Genomic DNA, 20,360 nt, shown 5'->3' with positions numbered 1-20,360 from the left:
ACATAATGCTGCCGCGGAGCGTGCCGCGCGGCAGAGAAAGTTGCGCGTCCTGAGGCTGCCGCGGGGCGTGGCCGCGCCTGTCACGTGCCTGTCGGGGCCAATCAGGCCTACCCCGGAAGTAACTTACAGTTGCGGAACAGTAACACTAACAGCCGACCAGGACTAATACCCTCACTGGCTTCCCATCTGAATGTCTGACCAAGCGGGAGATACCGCTGCCGGTGAATTAAACATGGATCTCTGCGGTGGTAGGTGAGTGCTTAGACCTCTATACTACCTTGAGCAAGACACTTAACCCCTAACTGCTCCTGATGAGCAGGTTGGCACCGTGCATGGTTGCCTCCGCCGTCGGTGTGTGAATGTGTGAGTGAATGGGTAAAATGTGAGGAACAGCGCTATATAAATGATGTACCCTACCCAGCTGCTGGGCATCACTGGATGTCTAACGGCCCAGGCACACCAGCCGCGAGCAAAGGCGGGCGGGCGTCCAGCGCTTCACTTTCATTCCCATCTTAACGGACGTAGCTGTGCCCACCGGCCGCACGACTCGCGGGCTGGAAGCGATCGTTTTCGCTTTGGTTGGATTCAGAGGCGTGCGCCACACGCATTTTCACAGAAATACACTCTATCTGCATTATTACCACACATATAGATGTTGTTCAACCAGCTAATGTGTCTGTATCTTTCCCAATACAAATAAACCATACTATACTTTTGCAGGAGTACAGTCACACTGATTTAATCATTCTAAAATGAATTCTACCATTCTAATTAATGAGATAATAACGGGTTATACATGCAAAATGGACAATAGAACACTGGAACTGGAAATCTTAAAAAAATCTTCAAACAGGGACTGACTTCGCATATAGACTAGGCATTCACAGCTGTTCCAATGTAAATCCGTGCGATTCCGCCCGCTCTGAAGTCGTCCCTGGTGTGCCCGGCTCGGAACCCGCCAGTGCCTGCGCCCGCGGCAGGTGTGTGTGGGCCGTCACACCTCAGTCTGTTTTTCAATCTGTCCGTGTTCTTTTATCCAATACCACCAGCGGGTCGTCGGCCAGCAGGGAGCTGAAGCCAGGCCAGGCCCAGCGGTTTGCCTGGGACAACCCTGCAGGAGTCCGCAAGCTCAGCTGGAGCTGTCTAGAACATTCTGGAGAACTGGACCTGGTCAAGGTGAGCTGGACAGAGCTGCTCAATAACAACACACATTTACCTAAACAGTGATTGTGTGATGACATGAGCTTTGGCTGTGGTGTTTACATGAGCTTTGACAATGTGGCACATTTAGCAGACACTACATTTAGCGGATCTATTACTAGTTAATCACAGGCTTGTATTTTAAATTCATCCCATATTTACATGTAAATCCTTATTAGATTAGATTCAATTAAAATATATTGTCAATAAACGGCACAAGTACAGTACAATGGAAATAAGTTTGCCATCCAACCACAGTATCAAATGTAGCAATAAAGTGCAACAGGAATATACAATGTGCAGTTGATTAAACTGGGTACAAAATATATTAGTACTCTTGAGTGTATCAGATGTACAGAGTTGTAGTATAATATGTACAGTGATACAGGTATAAAGACAGTATGGTAGTAGTCATACTGGCCAGCAGCGTAACTAGTAAGAGTAGGATACTGTATGTACAGATACAGATATAGTAAAGGAATATGTGCAGGTAAGTACAGACAGGTGTGGATAGGTGTATACTGTATGCGGTGAGAATAAATATATATGGTATATACAGCATTATTGCACATGCTATCATACAAAGCTATGGGTTATATGCAGGTGTACAAGTATGTATATAGAGGACATGGATGCACAGGGTCAGTGTGGCGCTGGGTAGTTTGCACCAGGTGCACAGGGTCAGTGTGGCGCTGGGTAGTTTGCACCAGGTGCACAGGGTCAGTGTGGCGCTGGGTAGTTTGCACCAGGTGCACAGGGTCAGTATGGCGCTGGGTAGTTTGCACCAGGTGCACAGGGTCAGTGTGGCGCTGGGTAGTTTGCACCAGGTGCACAGGGTCAGTGTGGCGCTGGGTAGTTTGCACCAGGTGCACAGGGTCAGTGTGGCGCTGGGTAGTTTGCACCAGGTGCACAGGGTCAGTGTGGCGCTGGGTAGTTTGCACATGGATGCACCAGGTCATCATTAATCAAACAACTGTATCAGTCACAGGCAACGCTGCTTTAGAGCTAATAACTGTGGCTGTGTGTGCGCGTGCTCTCGTGTGTCTGAAACGCACCTGTCCCGCGTCCTGTCCAGGATGAGTGTGGGCAGTTTGCGTACGACGGGCTGTCCCAGGTGCACTGGGTGTCGTTCCTGGACGGGCGCCAGCGGGTGCTGTTGTTCACCGAGGACCTGGCCGTGGTCACCAAGGCCCGGCAGGCAGAGGAGCTGGAGCAGTTTGAGCAGGAGGTCAACGTCTCACTGCAGAACCTGGGGCTGTCGCTCATCAACAACGCCAACAGGCAGGAGATCGCCTATGTGGGCATCACCAGGTAGAGACACGCTCATCCGAGAGGCCCAACACTCACGTTATGAGTTTGATATGAACCCTTTCACTACCACACTACAGAAGGTTAACCTTTCACTACCACACTACAGACGGTTAACCCTTTCACTACCACACTACAGACGGTTAACCTTTCACTACCACACTACAGACGGTTAACCCTTTGTTGTGTGGCAGTGAAAGGGTTAACCGTCTGTATTGTCGCCGTGAAAGGGTTAACCATTTGGTAGTGTGGTAGTGAAAGGGTTAATGTGTGGAGAATACAGGGATGTGTGTACAAAATACTACCGTACATCACCACTCAGTATTCCGTGCATTCAATGATAAGGTGAATGCTATCATATACCGTACTCTGGGTTCAGGAAGGTATGGGGGACACAATAGTTGTCCACTCCCACATCCTGATAAACATGAGGATACACTTTATCTAGCTGTAACCCACTGTCATTTGACATTTGGTAGTTCATTTTATGAAGAACAATATTTACTGGACCCAAAAGTGTGGAAATTGTAAAACTGGTCAAATGTTTACAAAAAGGTTCACTGTGTTCCTTCACTGTCTGCCTCCACCTTGTTTAATTTATATGTTTCATGTTTTAAGATAAACATGATTTATTCCATTCATGCCTTGATTACAATGGATTATTAAATTTTCATCACATTTATCACAAAAAAAACAAATAGCACTTTTATTGATAAATATGATCTAGCAGTGGCAAATATGAACCATATGTTTAATATTTGCATACATTGCTGTGTATTTCTTTGTGCTGTCAATAGATTAAACAAAATTAACTAATTAATCTCACAATTTTCTGTAATTAATCTAGATAAAAAATAGCATTTTTCTATTTAAGACCAAAGCTTGTAACAGATATTTACTTGAGTAAAATCATGGAATTAATGTAAAATCAACACAAAGAAAGTATATTTAGATTCAAAGACTATTTTAATAGCTTTCTTTGAATACAGTTTCTCTCCTGTGAAATACAAATGTTCAACAAAACCATCAACATTGACTCAGCTAGACCTCTTTCTTATATCCGCGGCGCTAACATTGAAGATGTTTCACTCCATAGATTAATCTAGATTAATTTATTTGAATGCTTTAAATCATTTAAATTAATCTCAAGTTAAAGCATTAATTGTGACAGCCTTCGTATTTTTACATAAATTATTAAGGCCTTATTGTTTTCAGCAAACCTTGGGTGAGTAACACAAATTTGAACAGCCACTCGAGGGTTCAAGTTGAATACATGCATGTGTGATAAAGGGGAGCACCACCCAATTGAACAGTGGAACTGTTTCATTTCCATGGCCTAGGAACGTTCAATCAATAACTGTGAACACAAACTACTGTCTCCTAAAGCCAGACGCCGGAGAAGTAGCCTAACTCAAACTGACTGATGTTGTGGACCCACGGGATGTCTTATACTCAAATGAGCTTTTATTCTATTGTAGTGCTCCCAGTTCTGAGGCATAAATTGTACCTGTATAATGAGAGCATTCCCCTGGGTGCTCTGTGTCTCAGCTGCAGACTTGCATAATAGATGTCTACATGATGACATCACACATTCTAGTTTTAACGCTCTAGTTTTTATTGTCATTATATTTGCATACAACGAGATTTGGGACTCAAACTTAAGGTGCAGTAATAAAATCACAAGTAATAAAAGAGAAACTAAATACTATACAGAAACATAAAATACTATACAAGAAACATAAAATACTATACCGAAACATGAAATACTATACAATAGGACGATGTTACAATACAGTACAATATACAAAATAACTATACACAAATAACAATCACGGTGTCAGACGGTAGTATTGCTCTTGAGGGGTGGGAGGTTGCACAGTGTGGGAAGAGGGGGAAAGGGGAATTATTAGTGAGGTTGTTTTGGATTTGGGAGAGCGTTGTTTGGTGTTCATTAATATCTTTTGACTGTATGTATTCTGAAGTTGGGCGTAGTTCCCCTTTAACACACAAACAAAACACCACCATGGTCTCTCGCCCACTAATCTCGGTTGTGTTTAAGCTCCGGGGTGGTGTGGGAGATGAGACCCAAGAATCGCTGGAAGCCTTTCAACCAGAAGAACATCAACCTGCTGGAGAAGATCTACCAGAAACACCTGAGTGGGCACACTCAGACTGGCTGGGTCAAACTGGAGACCCATGTAGAGGTAACACACCACTGTAGACCTTACTGCTGGGTCAGACTGGAGACCCATGTAGAGGTAACACACCACTGTAGACCTTACTGCTGGGTCAGACTGTAGACTCATGTAGAGGTAACACACCACTGTAGACCTTACTGCTGGGTCAGACTGGAGACTCATGTAGAGGTAACGCACCACTGTAGACCTTACTGCTGGGTCAGACTGGAGACTCATGTAGAGGTAACGCACCACTGTAGACCTTACTGCTGGGTCAGACTGAAGACTCATGTAGAGGTAACGCACCACTGTAGACCTTACTGCTGGGTCAGACTGGAGACCCATGTAGAGGTAACACACCACTGTAGACCTTACTGCTGGGTCAGACTGGAGACCCATGTAGAGGTAACACACCACTGTAGACCTTACTGCTGGGTCAGACTGGAGACCCATGTAGAGGTAACACACCACTGTAGACCTTACTGCTGGGTCAGACTGGAGACTCATGTAGAGGTAACACACCACTGTAGACCTTACTGCTGGGTCAGACTGAAGACTCATGTAGAGGTAACGCACCACTGTAGACCTTACTGCTGGGTCAGACTGAAGACTCATGTAGAGGTAACGCACCACTGTAGACCTTACTGCTGGGTCAGACTGAAGACTCATGTAGAGGTAACGCACCACTGTAGACCTTACTGCTGGGTCAGACTGAAGACTCATGTAGAGGTAACACACCACTGTAGACCTTACTGCTGGGTCAGACTGGAGACTCATGTAGAGGTAACACACCACTGTAGACCTTACTGCTGGGTCAGACTGGAGACCCATGTAGAGGTAACACACCACTGTAGACCTTACTGCTGGGTCAGACTGTAGACTCATGTAGAGGTAACACACCACTGTAGACCTTACTGCTGGGTCAGACTGGAGACCCATGTAGAGGTAACACACCACTGTAGACCTTACTGCTGGGTCAGACTGTAGACTCATGTAGAGGTAACGCACCACGGTAGACCTTACTGCTGGGTCAGACTGTAGACTCATGTAGAGGTAACACACCACTGTAGACCTTACTGCTGGGTCAAACTGGAGACTCATGTAGAGGTAACACACCACTGTAGACCTTACTGCTGGGTCAGACTGTAGACTCATGTAGAGGTAACACACCACTGTAGACCTTACTGCTGGGTCAGACTGTAGACTCATGTAGAGGTAACACACCACTGTAGACCTTACTGCTGGGTCAGACTGAAGACTCATGTAGAGGTAACACACCACTGTAGACCTTACTGCTGGGTCAGACTGGAGACCCATGTAGAGGTAACACACCACTGTAGACCTTACTGCTGGGTCAGACTGGAGACCCATGTAGAGGTAACACACCACTGTAGACCTTACTGCTGGGTCAGACTGGAGACCCATGTAGAGGTAACACACCACTGTAGACCTTACTGCTGGGTCAGACTGTAGACTCATGTAGAGGTAACACACCACTGTAGACCTTACTGCTGGGTCAGACTGGAGACTCATGTAGAGGTAACGCACCACTGTAGACCTTACTGCTGGGTCAGACTGGAGACTCATGTAGAGGTAACGCACCACTGTAGACCTTACTGCTGGGTCAGACTGAAGACTCATGTAGAGGTAACGCACCACTGTAGACCTTACTGCTGGGTCAGACTGGAGACCCATGTAGAGGTAACACACCACTGTAGACCTTACTGCTGGGTCAGACTGGAGACCCATGTAGAGGTAACACACCACTGTAGACCTTACTGCTGGGTCAGACTGGAGACCCATGTAGAGGTAACACACCACTGTAGACCTTACTGCTGGGTCAGACTGGAGACTCATGTAGAGGTAACACACCACTGTAGACCTTACTGCTGGGTCAGACTGAAGACTCATGTAGAGGTAACGCACCACTGTAGACCTTACTGCTGGGTCAGACTGAAGACTCATGTAGAGGTAACGCACCACTGTAGACCTTACTGCTGGGTCAGACTGAAGACTCATGTAGAGGTAACGCACCACTGTAGACCTTACTGCTGGGTCAGACTGAAGACTCATGTAGAGGTAACACACCACTGTAGACCTTACTGCTGGGTCAGACTGGAGACTCATGTAGAGGTAACACACCACTGTAGACCTTACTGCTGGGTCAGACTGGAGACCCATGTAGAGGTAACACACCACTGTAGACCTTACTGCTGGGTCAGACTGTAGACTCATGTAGAGGTAACACACCACTGTAGACCTTACTGCTGGGTCAGACTGGAGACCCATGTAGAGGTAACACACCACTGTAGACCTTACTGCTGGGTCAGACTGTAGACTCATGTAGAGGTAACGCACCACGGTAGACCTTACTGCTGGGTCAGACTGTAGACTCATGTAGAGGTAACACACCACTGTAGACCTTACTGCTGGGTCAAACTGGAGACTCATGTAGAGGTAACACACCACTGTAGACCTTACTGCTGGGTCAGACTGTAGACTCATGTAGAGGTAACACACCACTGTAGACCTTACTGCTGGGTCAGACTGTAGACTCATGTAGAGGTAACACACCACTGTAGACCTTACTGCTGGGTCAGACTGAAGACTCATGTAGAGGTAACACACCACTGTAGACCTTACTGCTGGGTCAGACTGGAGACCCATGTAGAGGTAACACACCACTGTAGACCTTACTGCTGGGTCAGACTGTAGACTCATGTAGAGGTAACACACCACTGTAGACCTTACTGCTGGGTCAGACTGGAGACCCATGTAGAGGTAACACACCACTGTAGACCTTACTGCTGGGTCAGACTGGAGACTCATGTAGAGGTAACGCACCACTGTAGACCTTACTGCTGGGTCAGACTGTAGACTCATGTAGAGGTAACACACCACTGTAGACCTTACTGCTGGGTCAGACTGTAGACTCATGTAGAGGTAACGCACCACTGTAGACCTTACTGCTGGGTCAGACTGGAGACCCATGTAGAGGTAACACACCACTGTAGACCTTACTGCTGGGTCAGACTGTAGACTCATGTAGAGGTAACACACCACTGTAGACCTTACTGCTGGGTCAGACTGAAGACTCATGTAGAGGTAACACACCACTGTAGACCTTACTGCTGGGTCAGACTGAAGACTCATGTAGAGGTAACACACCACTATAGACCTTACTGCTGGGTCAGACTGTAGACTCATGTAGAGGTAACACACCACTGTAGACCTTACTGCTGGGTCAGACTGTAGACTCATGTAGAGGTAACACACCACTGTAGACCTTACTGCTGGGTCAGACTGTAGACCCATGTAGAGGTAACACACCACTGTAGACCTTACTGCTGGGTCAGACTGGAGACCCATGTAGAGGTAACACACCACTGTAGACCTTACTGCTGGGTCAGACTGTAGACTCATGTAGAGGTAACACACCACTGTAGACCTTACTGCTGGGTCAGACTGGAGACCCATGTAGAGGTAACACACCACTGTAGACCTTACTGCTGGGTCAGACTGGAGACCCATGTAGAGGTAACACACCACTGTAGACCTTACTGCTGGGTCAGACTGAAGACTCATGTAGAGGTAACGCACCACTGTAGACCTTACTGCTGGGTCAGACTGGAGACCCATGTAGAGGTAACACACCACTGTAGACCTTACTGCTGGGTCAGACTGAAGACCCATGTAGAGGTAACACACCACTGTAGACCTTACTGCTGGGTCAGACTGTAGACCCATGTAGAGGTAACACACCACTGTAGACCTTACTGCTGGGTCAGACTGGAGACCCATGTAGAGGTAACACACCACTGTAGACCTTACTGCTGGGTCAGACTGTAGACCCATGTAGAGGTAACACACCACTGTAGACCTTACTGCTTGGTCAGACTGGAGACCCATGTAGAGGTAACACACCACTGTAGACCTTACTGCTGGGTCAGACTGGAGACCCATGTAGAGGTAACGCACCACTGTAGACCTTACTGCTGGGTCAGACTGTAGACTCATGTAGAGGTAACGCACCACTGTAGACCTTACTGCTGGGTCAGACTGGAGACTCATGTAGAGGTAACACACCACTGTAGACCTTACTGCTGGGTCAGACTGTAGACTCATGTAGAGGTAACACACCACTGTAGACCTTACTGCTGGGTCAGACTGGAGACTCATGTAGAGGTAACGCACCACTGTAGACCTTACTGCTGGGTCAGACTGGAGACCCATGTAGAGGTAACGCACCACTGTAGACCTTACTGCTGGGTCAGACTGGAGACCCATGTAGAGGTAACGCACCACTGTAGACCTTACTGCTGGGTCAGACTGGAGACCCATGTAGAGGTAACGCACCACTGTAGACCTTACTGCTGGGTCAGACTGGAGACCCATGTAGAGGTAACGCACCACTGTACCTGACTGCTGCAAGGTTTTAGAAATCAATTCATCAGTTTGTATTCATTATATGACATGTATTTTAGACCGGATTGATAGGATTCACTCTTCTACGTCAATAGATAGATAAAAACAACAGATATATATAAACAATTTATACAAGTCTTTCATTATATGTACCGGTATATTGATGTTCATCCAGCTGAATCTTTGCAACTACTAGCCTATACATTTTTTATATTTTGGATATGTTTTAAGTTAGCTTCTTCACAGCATATCACAATTATATTTTCCAAACAGCCTCCCTGGGTGGTTCACATGAGGAGGCTCTCCTAAATATCTGTCCAATGAACTACTCTCCCTGACTGCTAGAAAATTGAGCTTTAAGAATGCTTTGTTTCCTGTTCTATCCATCAATAGAGGCCTCGTCTGTAACCAAAAGAAAATGCATCATTTATATGCAGTGGCAGAGTAGGTCAAACACTGGAAACGCATGATATTACTGTTCCACTGTGACTTGTTTACAAGATCCAGCAATGAGCCACATTACTCAACACATAGCATAGTACTGTCTATCTGTATGTCATGTGTGTCATATATGATTAATTGAAAATGGGGGACCCTGATGTAAACAAGACGAAAGTCTTTCTCTGGTCTGCATCCCCTTAACAATTCTATGTACTGAGCTGTACTGTACTGTACCCATTCTGCAATCTGTTAATAAAGTTTTCAATCAATCAATCAGCAACCGTTGTTTTTCACATAGTAACTGTTGTCTCTTCCATTGCCATGTTCAAAACAATGGCAGCCATGTTGGAAGACAGAGAACTATATTGGCCTATATTGGTAAGATGTTTTTTTTTCGTTTACATTTTGTATTGATTAAAATGACCTTGAGTATCTTACTACTTGGCAGGTGAACTTTGACAAGGTTCCCATGATGATGCGACAGCCCTTTTCCTGTGCTATAAGGAGGAACTTCCTGTCTGGGATCCAGGTGGAGTTTAAACAGTCACCTCACCAGAGGAGCCTACGGGCACAGCTCCACTGGCTACAGGTGCATAACACACACACACGCACACGCACACGCACGCACAATGTATTTCTCTCTCTTAGTACTACTACTACTACTACTACTACTACTACCAATAATAGTACTATTACTACTACAACTACTAATGATAATAATAATAGTACTATTACTACTACTACTACTACTACTACTAATGATAATAATAATAGTACTAATACTACTAATACTAATAATAGTACTATTACTACTACTACTACTGATTGATTGATTGATATTTTATGACATTTTTGTGTCTTACATACAGATGCCCAGCCCATATGGGCTTACAAGACACATACACAATAAGTATATAGTATACCGTAATTAATAATAAGTATATAGACCGAGATGGCCACAAAAAGAAAACAAAATAAAACATAACAAGCTGTAAACAATGTACTTCAAAGAAACAAGAGGAATTCATATACAATTATATAGGATATAATGTGTTTAGTCTCAAGTGACATACTTTCTCCAAAAATCCTGCAAAAAAACAACTCAACATACAACTCTCAGACTGCCAAAACAAATCCGGATTTACGAATTGAAAACCTCCGTCCTCTCTTTAAATGTAACATTACATAAGGTTCAGTAAAAGAAAAATCATCTTTAATTTCAACATATTTTCAAGTTTAGGTTTCTTCCATATCTCCACCTTCCACTTATCCTGATGGATTGTTGATAATTTTGGTTTAATTATATTAATCTTACACTGCAGATTATTCATAAAAATCATACTTAACCTGATAAGCTGTGAGCCGTATTTCGCCTAAAGGTACATGCCTAAGTAAATGGAAGATTGCTCCACTTCTGCAAGGTCAATTTGCATGTTCTTGGTATCTAGGAACATCTAGGGACCTGGGGGTATGTATTTCCAGTAGTGCTGTCAGGCGATTAAAAAAATGTATCTAATTAATAACAGGATTTGTAATTAATTAATCTAATTAATCGCATTTTAATCGCATAACCATGTTATGCCTGATATTCTATATTCTATAATCATATTTCAAATTGCATGTGTCCGGATGGCAGAATTCAGTACTGTATCTACAAAACCTTCTGTTTAATCATCTTCCATCTATTAATTTGCTTAGATTTTTCAGGTCTGGTCAATTTGAGCATAGTGTTATTCACAGTCAAAGATAAAAAAAAAAATGTAATTGATATTCTCATTTGGTTCATTACAATTTACTCAAGCCTAGTAACAGACACAGTATTTCTGACACTGGGAATACATTCCCTGAGATCCATGTCCCTAGAATCAGATACCAAGAACATGCAAATGGACCATATAAAAAAAAAGTCTGTAAATGTGTGTTCTACGTTCTTATGGAATGAATGAGATAAAAAAAAAATTATTTGTAATTAATTGAGTTAATTTTCATAATGCGATAATTTGCTGTGTAATTAATTAATCGAATTAACGCGATAAACTGACAGCCCTAATTTCCAGTGTCAGAAATATTGTGTCTGTTACTAGGCTTGAGTAAATTGTAATGAAGAAAAGGAGAATATAAATTTTGATTTATGATTTTTGCATCTTTGATCAAAAATGTATACGGTAGGAGAAAATGCTCACTGAGCTCATTCACCACCTTATTGAGATCATGTGTACAAAATATCTAAGCAAATGAACTGCGGGAAGATGATTAAACAGAAGGATTTGTAGATACAGTAATTAATGATAATCGATTTTAATTATAAATTCATATTTGACCTTGAACTTGACCTTATTATGGCCAAATCATACATCTATGGATAGGGAAAATGCTCCTCTTTCCAATGGCAGGGTTGAATCTGGATTTAGTCATTTCTTGCGGTTTTTACGATAATTAGCATTTTCCGATAAATTAGTATTTCCGATAAATCGTATAAAACATCGGTAAAAAAAAATATTTAAAAACATTGACCTCTTAACATCCAAGGGCCCACATGTGGACGATTCTTTGCCGACCTCTAGTGGCTCGGGTGTGCATTTCTTTTAATACAATATATAGATAGAATTAAAGCCCTATTTGTTGCCTGTCGATTGCCCTTTCAGGTGACAAAATCCGTTCAGCGGTTCTCGAGTTACATGCCGATATGTGAGGCATGCCCCAAAGTACGCAAAAGTACACATTACCAGCCCTATAGGGCGACCTTAAGGCTTAACAGGTTAAATCAGCAGAAGAAATCATGGACATCGCTCTTGACCAGGGATGACCGTGTGCTCTACTACTACACCACACTCCAATTGCTTAAATTGTTCAAATGTGATGAAAATATTTTTATGTCTGTCTATTCTAGGTGGATAACCAGCTGCCTGGTGCTATATTTCCTATCGTGTTCCACCCAGTACCACCTCCGAAGTCCATCGCGCTGGACTCAGGTACTAGTTGTTGTAATACAGTACTTTTACCTTACCACTAGATGGCACTATCAGTCAATACCACCCTCTGCTTGTAGACAGATATTTAGTACTTCCTGTCATGCTGTATGTTGTGTCTCAGTATGGTGTATGGTGCAACAAGGAATAAAGCTCTGGAAATATACAACAGGTTATGGGCCCAGAACATCGCTAAGAAGCTACACAGAGTTTTGTGTGAGATGAACAGTGTTGTGGGATTTCACAATGGATGACAAGCTGTTTATTGACCGGCTGAGCGGACCAGAGAACTGGGCAACATGGAAGTTTCAGATGGAGCACTTGCTGAAAGCTAAAGGACTATGGGGTATGCTAATTGAGACGGATACATTAGCTGCAGATGCTAATGCTCAAGCACGGGCTGAGTTTGATAAACGGAGAGAGAAGGCATTCTCTATGTTAGTGCTGAATGTAAGTACACCCCAGTTGTACCTGATAACAAGCTGCCAGACTCCCAAAGAGGCGTGGACCACGCTGAAAGGCCATTTTGAGAGAGATACTTTGGCAAATAAACTGTTTCTGAAGAAAAAGTATTTTCGATGTGAAATGAAGGAAGGAGATGGTTTAACTGAACATTTAAAACGGATGAAGGAGCTGACTGACCAGCTATCAGCAATAGGAGCTGTAATTGAAGAGGAAGACCAAATTGTAACACTTTTGGGTAGTTTGCCACCATGTTATGCTACAATTGTCACTGCACTAGAAACAAAGATTGACAGTCTGACACTGCAGTTTGTTCAGCAATCATTAACAAATGAAGAGCAAAAGCAAGTGAATGCTAATGTTAACTCAAGTAGTGCTACATCAGATGGTGCATCAGCCATGTCTTCACGTTTTCGAGGAAATGTGCAGAATAACTCCAGTGGTGGTCAGTCAATGGGAGTAGAAAGAGCAAGCACATGGAGGTGCTACGGGTGCGGAAAAGAAGGACATATTAAACGTGACTGTCCAAGCTTGAAATACAAAACTAAGAAGAAAACCCACAAGGCCAAAAACATGATGTATTACGATGATGAAGATTCATCTGAAAGTGCCTTTGTCGCCAGAGAGGCAACCCCGACTGACAGACCACAACATGCTGAGTGGTTAATTGATTCTGGAGCATCAAAGCACATGACATGTGATAAAAAGGTTCTTCAAGAATACCAGCAATTCTCAAAAGCACAGTCTGTGAGACTCGGTGACGGCAGGGTGGTTGAAGCCCTAGGACTTGGACATGTCAACATGAAAATGACTTTTAAATCAAGTGATGTAAAAAAAGTCACAATGTATGACGTGCTGTATGTTCCAAAGCTATCTGGGAATCTATTCTCAGTGGGAGCTGCTACCAAGAAAGGAAATACAGTGCAGTTCAGGAAGTCTCGCTGCTACATACGTGGGAAAGATAGAACTCTTCATGGAATGGGAACACAAAGAGCTGATGGGCTCTATCAGCTGGATGTTGAAGGAAGTTCATCTGTCTGTCATAGTGCATCAGTAGCAGCCAGCCTGTGGCACCAGCGCCTTGGTCACACCACCAAGCTGAAGGAACTAAAGTATCTGGTGAATGGAGTGGACTTCTCTGCAGAGAAAGAGGTTCTCTTCTGTGAAGGATGTGTGGAAGGCAAGCTGGCTAAAAAGCCATACAAGTCGATTGGAGAAATCCGTTCCAAACGCAAGATGCAGCTGATTCACAGTGATGTCTGTGGTCCCATGCAGACTGAATCTGTAAGTGGAGCAAAATATTTTGTGACTTTCATTGATGATTACTCTAGATGCTGCAAGGCGTCTCAGTGATCCGAAATAAGAACAGTGTATTTCTTCATCAAAAGCAGTACATTGAAACCATTCTTCAGAAATATGGAATGGATGATGCAAATCCTGTAGCAACTCCTGCTGATGGCAATGTCAAATTGAGGAAAAGTGATGGTGTCAGTAAGCCAGTGCACCAACATACCTATCAGTCAATGGTAGGAAGTCTGCTGTATGCTGCAATGGCCACACGACCAGACATAGCTCAGGCAGTGAGTGCTGTGTCAAAGTTCAATGCAAATCCAGATGCTTCACATCTGACTGCTGTGAAGAGGATACTTCGATACTTGAAAGGGACAGTGAACCTTGCTCTCAAGTATGAGCAGTCAGACTCTGGAGCTTTGATTGGATTCTCAGATGCTGACTGGGCTGGTGATCAGGATGACCGCCGCTCAACAACAGGCAACATCTTTCTACTGTGTGGAGGAGCTGTGAGCTGGCTTAGCAAGAAACAGGCAACAGTTGCACTTTCAACAGCAGAAGCTGAGTACATCGCACTCAGTCAAGCTGCTCAAGAAGGTGTCTGGCTGAGACGACTACTGAGCGATCTCGGAGTGGAGGCTACGTCCACAGTGATCCTGGAAGACAACCAAGGAGCCATCGCAATCGCGAAGAATCCCGTGAACCACTCCAGGACAAAACACATAGACATTCGCTACCACTACATCCGTGAATGTGTGCAGAATGGGCAAATAGAACTGCAATATTGTCCAACAAATGACATGAAAGCAGACATCTTTACCAAGCCACTGACTAAACAGAAGTTTGAGTACCTTAGGGGAGAGATTGGACTTTTTCCTATTTAAATAGAGTGGTTATTTGTGCTTGACAGGTGAACGCCGAACGCTGCCTGGTCAAAGCAAGTCTGAAAAATGTGAAAAAGAGTTCCAGTAAAAGCATTGTAAAAAGAGAAAGTATTTTTTGTTGTTGTTGTTTAAAGATATTTTTTTCTTGATGTTTCTTTTTTATGAATGAGAGCATGGCTCTGTAATATTATTTAAAGGCACTTAATGCCATTGTAAAATTGAGTGGGAGTGTTGTAATATTATTTAAAGGGACTTGAATGCCATTGTAAAAGTAAGTGGGAGTGTTGTAATACAGTACTTTTACCTTACCACTAGATGGCACTATCAGTCAATACCACCCTCTGCTTGTAGACAGATATTTAGTACTTCCTGTCATGCTGTATGTTGTGTCTCAGTATGGTGTATGGTGCAACAAGGAATAAAGCTCTGGAAATATACAACACTAGTTACATCATGGCTTTCAGGTGTGCTTTGCAGTTGGTTGTGTACCGTATGATAGCGAAGGCTAAACCTCAACACTTAACATTCCCTGTTTGACAGAACCAATGCCTTTCATTGACATCAGCATCATCACCAGGTTCAATGAGCATAGTCAGGTCATGCAGTTCAAGTAAGTTTGTAATATTCTTTTCTCTCTCTCTGATATTATTCACTATATTCTCATAATGCTTAACTACAGTATAATATCAACATGGAGTCAGTAGTAAGAGTGTTTTTGTGTGTGTGACTGTGTGCACACGCTCAGGTATTTCATGGCACTGGTGCAGGAGATGGCCGTGAAGCTCGATCAGGGTTTTCTGGGAGCCATCTTGGCTCTCTTCACACCAGCCACTGACCCTCAGGCCGACAAGCAGAAGGTACGTCATGGCAGCTGTCACACTTAAAGGGGTACTATCTTATAAATGGCCTTTTTGAGTGTTTAGCATTGTTTCCTAGCTATGTGAACTTATATTAATATGATCTATGTCTCAAAATTCTCATATTGGCGCATTCTTCCAATTCTCCTCTCACAATATTCACCCTCACTGAACTGAGTCATTTGAAAATGTGCCCTATATGTGATGTCAGAAAGACACTGCTGCATGTTAATGTTCAGGCGAACACGACGCTGCGCAGTGGTTTAGGAGCCCAGGCTCAAAACAGCTCGAGATCTTGAGGTAGAAAAATTATGTTTTTGAGGACTTGATTAGAAATACAAAACAATGAATAAAAAAAATATATATATTACAGAGGTGTTCCATAGACTCACAGGAATTGTGTAAAAGTGCCCAAATAGTGAAAGAAATAGTAAAATAGTTCCCCTTTAATCATGTTTGGGGTCGAGTGTCAGTTTACTCAATTCACTAAATGATTGTCTCCTTAATTTTGATCGATTTATGAAGTTAAATATTTGAATCATATGTATGTGACGCGGCACGGTCTAGGTCGGATTGTGCCGGAGCTCACGATTCTTCAGAAAATCCCAAAATGTTGCGTGATTCGGAAATAGGTCGGAATTTAGGTATTGGCAATAGATTTGGGTGCTTTCGAATGTTCTCTTATCTGTTTCCTTATTTGCAAAACTTAATACGACTTGTAAATGTGTTGTTAGATTGTCCGACAGTATTGTTTTCCTCGCTGTGTTAAAAAAACGACAGTTGTGTCGGGGGGGGTGGCTAAGTACTTTCTGTCTCCGGTGTCGGAGAGGAGATGCCCAGAAATGACCAAAATCCATTGTTCTGGATTTCTGGAACTTTAGACATATTTCCCAATATAGTTAGTTATTATACAATGTAATAGCAGTGCTGGAAATAATATATCCATAACATTCACGTTAGGCAAATGCTGGTTTTCTGTCCACCAGTCAGTAGATCACCTCACTGTTCAGAAGTGCACCTACAGTAGCATGGCTTATTCAGGAGTTCTCTGTAGGTGTATGTTTATGTTATGAGACTCGATGAAATGTGTCTCACTTGGAAGACAATCACGTCAGAGCCTCACACTCTCGACTGTAATTATTCAGCTCACAGACTCAGTCCCTTTCATCCACACTTTACATATAAACTGGAGTGGTTTCTGTGTGTGTGCGTCTGTGTTTGTGTATGTGTGTACGTGTATGTGTGTGCGTGTGTGTGTGTGTGCATGTGTGTGTGTGCACTTGCATGTGTGTGTGTGTGCATGCAGACCAAGCTGATAGAGAAGGATCTGGAGCTGCTGCAGGCGGAGCTGATGGAGGCGTCCATGACCGACACGTCAGGCCTCAGCTTCTTTGAACACTTCCACATCTCCCCCATCAAAGTAAACACACACACACACACACACACACACACACACACACACACACTGGACCCCCCCCCCCCCTGCTAACCCTCAGACAACAGGAAGAGACACGTCATGTGTTTTCTTCCTGTTGTCTTATTTGAAATGCTTATTTGAAACACCTTCACTGATTGGTGAAAGAGGAATATGTATTCGCCCCCACTCTTACATTTGAAATGCCTTTTTTTGTTAGGCCTTTTGACTCACCTTTAATTTTTTTATTGAACTGAAGTTTATATAATGGGGACAGAATATATGTGTAAATATACAGAAATACTTTATATAGGTATACACACAGTACCAGGGATACCATACAATTCCAGATAATTCATATCAATGTCAAATTATTACAGGAAGTGTAACAGATTCTTTTTTTTTCAGGCTTCACCTGAGTCATTCAGCATGTATGATTCAATCCCATCATCATAATCATCATTATTATTATTATTCATAATCCATCTCATCCAGTGTTATTATGCAAAGTATAGACCCTTTCAAGCACGGCAACATAAACGTTCCTAAATTGGCCCAGGTTTTTATTTCCTGTTGCAGTGTTCGCTAAACACAATAGCTGACGTGAAACACAAGCTGTTCCCCTAGCAACGGAGTTCTTGTGAAAAGGTCACTCACTGCCGATGACTCACGGTTTGTTTTCCCAGCTGCACCTGAGCTTGTCGCTGGGCTCCAGCGGAGACGAGTCCGGTCAGCGGGAGATGGTGGCCATCCAGTCCGTCAACCTGCTGCTCAAGAGCATCGGAGCCACGCTCACGGACGTAGACGACCTCGTCTTCAAGTGAGGCACTTCAGATTGACCACCGCGTGCCCGAGGGCCGGGCCATATACGGCGGAATACATTTACTATATCACCATATTAAGAACGAGTTCTTCCCATATCGAAAGATATGTCTGCCGTTTGTGGTTACAATTGATGCTTATCATATCGGACGACGCGGTAATAAGGATACAATATCAAACTAAAACTGGGATTTTCATACACTCGTATATATCTAAGAAATCATTAGTTAGAAAAATAGTTAGTTAGTAAGATTTTGTATCAAGATTCACATTATCAAAAGAAACCCACGATACAATAACACAGACATTGGCAGATGTATATTGATGTATTTAGTTTATTTTACATTTATAACATAACATGTAAAGTGTAAATAGCCCCTTTGTTCCTATGACCTCAGCCACACCCTCTTAACATCCTCTCTCACTTCCTTCTTCTCTCTTCTCTCATCCCTCTCTTCTCTCCTCTATCTCTTCTCTCCCTCTCTTGTCTCCTCCCTGACTTCTTTCCTTCCTCTCTTCTCTCCTCCCTCTCTTCTCTCCTCCCTCTCTTTTCTCCTTCCTCTCTTCTCTCCTTCCTCTCTTCTCTCCTCCCTCTCTTGTCTCCTCCCTGACTTCTCTTCCTCTCTTCTCTCTCTTCTCTCCTCCCGCTCTTCTCTCTCTTCTCTCCTCCCTCTCTTCTCCTCCCTCACTTCTCTCATTTCTCTCTTATCTCATCCCTCTCTTTTCTCCTCCCTCACTTCTCTCCTCCCTCTATGATCTCCTCCCTCTCTTCTCTCTCCCTTTTTTTTCTCCTCCCTATCTTCTCTCTTCCCTCACTTCTCTCTCTCTTCTCCTCCCTCTTCTCTCTCTCTTCTCTCCCTCTCTTCTCTCTTTTCTCATCCCTCTCTTCTCTCCTCCCTCTCTTTTTTCCTCCCTCACTTCTCTCATTCCTCTCTTCTCTCATCCCTCTCTTTTCTCCTCCCTCACTTCTCTCCTCCCTCTCTTCTCTCTCTCTTCTCTCCCTTTATTTTCTCCTCCCTATCTTCTCTCTTCTCTCCTCCCTCTATTCTCTCTCTTTTCTCCTCCCTCTTCTCTCTCTCCTCTCCCTCTTCTCATCCCTCTCTTCTCTCCTCCCTCTCTTCTCTCGCTCTTCTCTCCCTCTCTTCTCTCTCTTTTCTCATCCCTCTCTTCTCTCCTCCCTCTATTCTCTCTCTTCTCTCCCTCTCTTCTCTCTCTTTTCTCATCCCTTTATTCTCTCCTCCCTCCCTTTCTCTCTCTTTCTCCTCCCTCTCATCTCCCCCTCTCTTCTCTTTCTCTTCTATCATCCCTCTTTTCTCTCATCCCTCGCTTCTCTTTTTCCTCTCTTCTCTTCTCTCCTCTCCCTCGCTTTTCTCTTTCCTCTGTTCTCTTCTCTCCTCCCTCTCCCCTCTCCTCCCTCCTTCCCTCCTGTCCTTTCATAGACTTGCCTACTTTGAGGTGAAGTATCAGTTCTACAGGAGGGAGAAGCTGATGTGGGCTGTGATCCGACACTACTCTGAACAGGTACCTGCTGGCTCAACCATGAGCGTGGCGATGATTATGGCAGCCATTATAATGCAGATAAACGTTAATGTATTGAGCCTGCTGCAGCCACAGTGTTCACAGTATAGGACGGCGGTGCGTGCGTAGTGGGTGTAACACGCTTTATTATCTTTAAGTAAGGTGTGATGGCATTCCGCATTGAAATTGAATCTTCATTTTGATGTTGATTGTCGATCAACTTTAATTAATTCAATTTAATTCAATTTCACTTTTATTTTGATGCATACTGTAGGAAGCGGAAGTTTCCCTAATTTACAGCAAGTTTCCAAACAACAGATGAGACAAATAAACAAACAAAGTCACATAACACAATACAAATTAAAATAAACAACTATATCTGTTAAAACAGTCACAAGTTGACACACAGTGATCAGAAATCATAATCTTGAATTATATAAATGTCGGAGGTCATTCCAAGTGTTGGGCGCATCAATTGATAAAGATGATCTTCCAAGTTCAGAGCATGCTTGAGGGACCCTAAGAACCAACCAGTGGCTAGATCAGGTAAGAAAGGTTCCAACATTTGAGATATACACTAAGGAGGTAGCTTA

General features: G+C 43.5%; 1 protein-coding gene across 2 annotated transcripts in view; it reads left to right on the top strand.

Annotated features, from left to right (window-relative positions):
* The window catches only part of vps13c (vacuolar protein sorting 13 homolog C), a 216,122-nt gene that overhangs the window by 170,887 nt on the left and 24,875 nt on the right, over window positions 1-20,360 (top strand). For both annotated transcript variants that reach the window (XM_084337487.1, XM_084337486.1), the window contains exons 66-75: window positions 1,050-1,176; window positions 2,276-2,511; window positions 4,568-4,712; window positions 10,000-10,140; window positions 12,442-12,523; window positions 15,697-15,766; window positions 15,902-16,013; window positions 17,320-17,433; window positions 18,114-18,247; window positions 19,689-19,770. In XM_084337487.1, coding sequence (XP_084193613.1) covers window positions 1,050-1,176; window positions 2,276-2,511; window positions 4,568-4,712; window positions 10,000-10,140; window positions 12,442-12,523; window positions 15,697-15,766; window positions 15,902-16,013; window positions 17,320-17,433; window positions 18,114-18,247; window positions 19,689-19,770 — 1,243 coding nt within the window. The remainder of the gene's footprint in view (window positions 1-1,049; window positions 1,177-2,275; window positions 2,512-4,567; window positions 4,713-9,999; window positions 10,141-12,441; window positions 12,524-15,696; window positions 15,767-15,901; window positions 16,014-17,319; window positions 17,434-18,113; window positions 18,248-19,688; window positions 19,771-20,360) is intronic.

The sequence above is a fragment of the Notolepis coatsorum genome (genome assembly GCF_963971535.1).
Source record: "Notolepis coatsorum genome assembly, chromosome: 20".
NCBI lineage: Eukaryota > Metazoa > Chordata > Actinopteri > Aulopiformes > Paralepididae > Notolepis > Notolepis coatsorum.
This window is presented reverse-complemented; position numbering and strand designations above follow the sequence as displayed.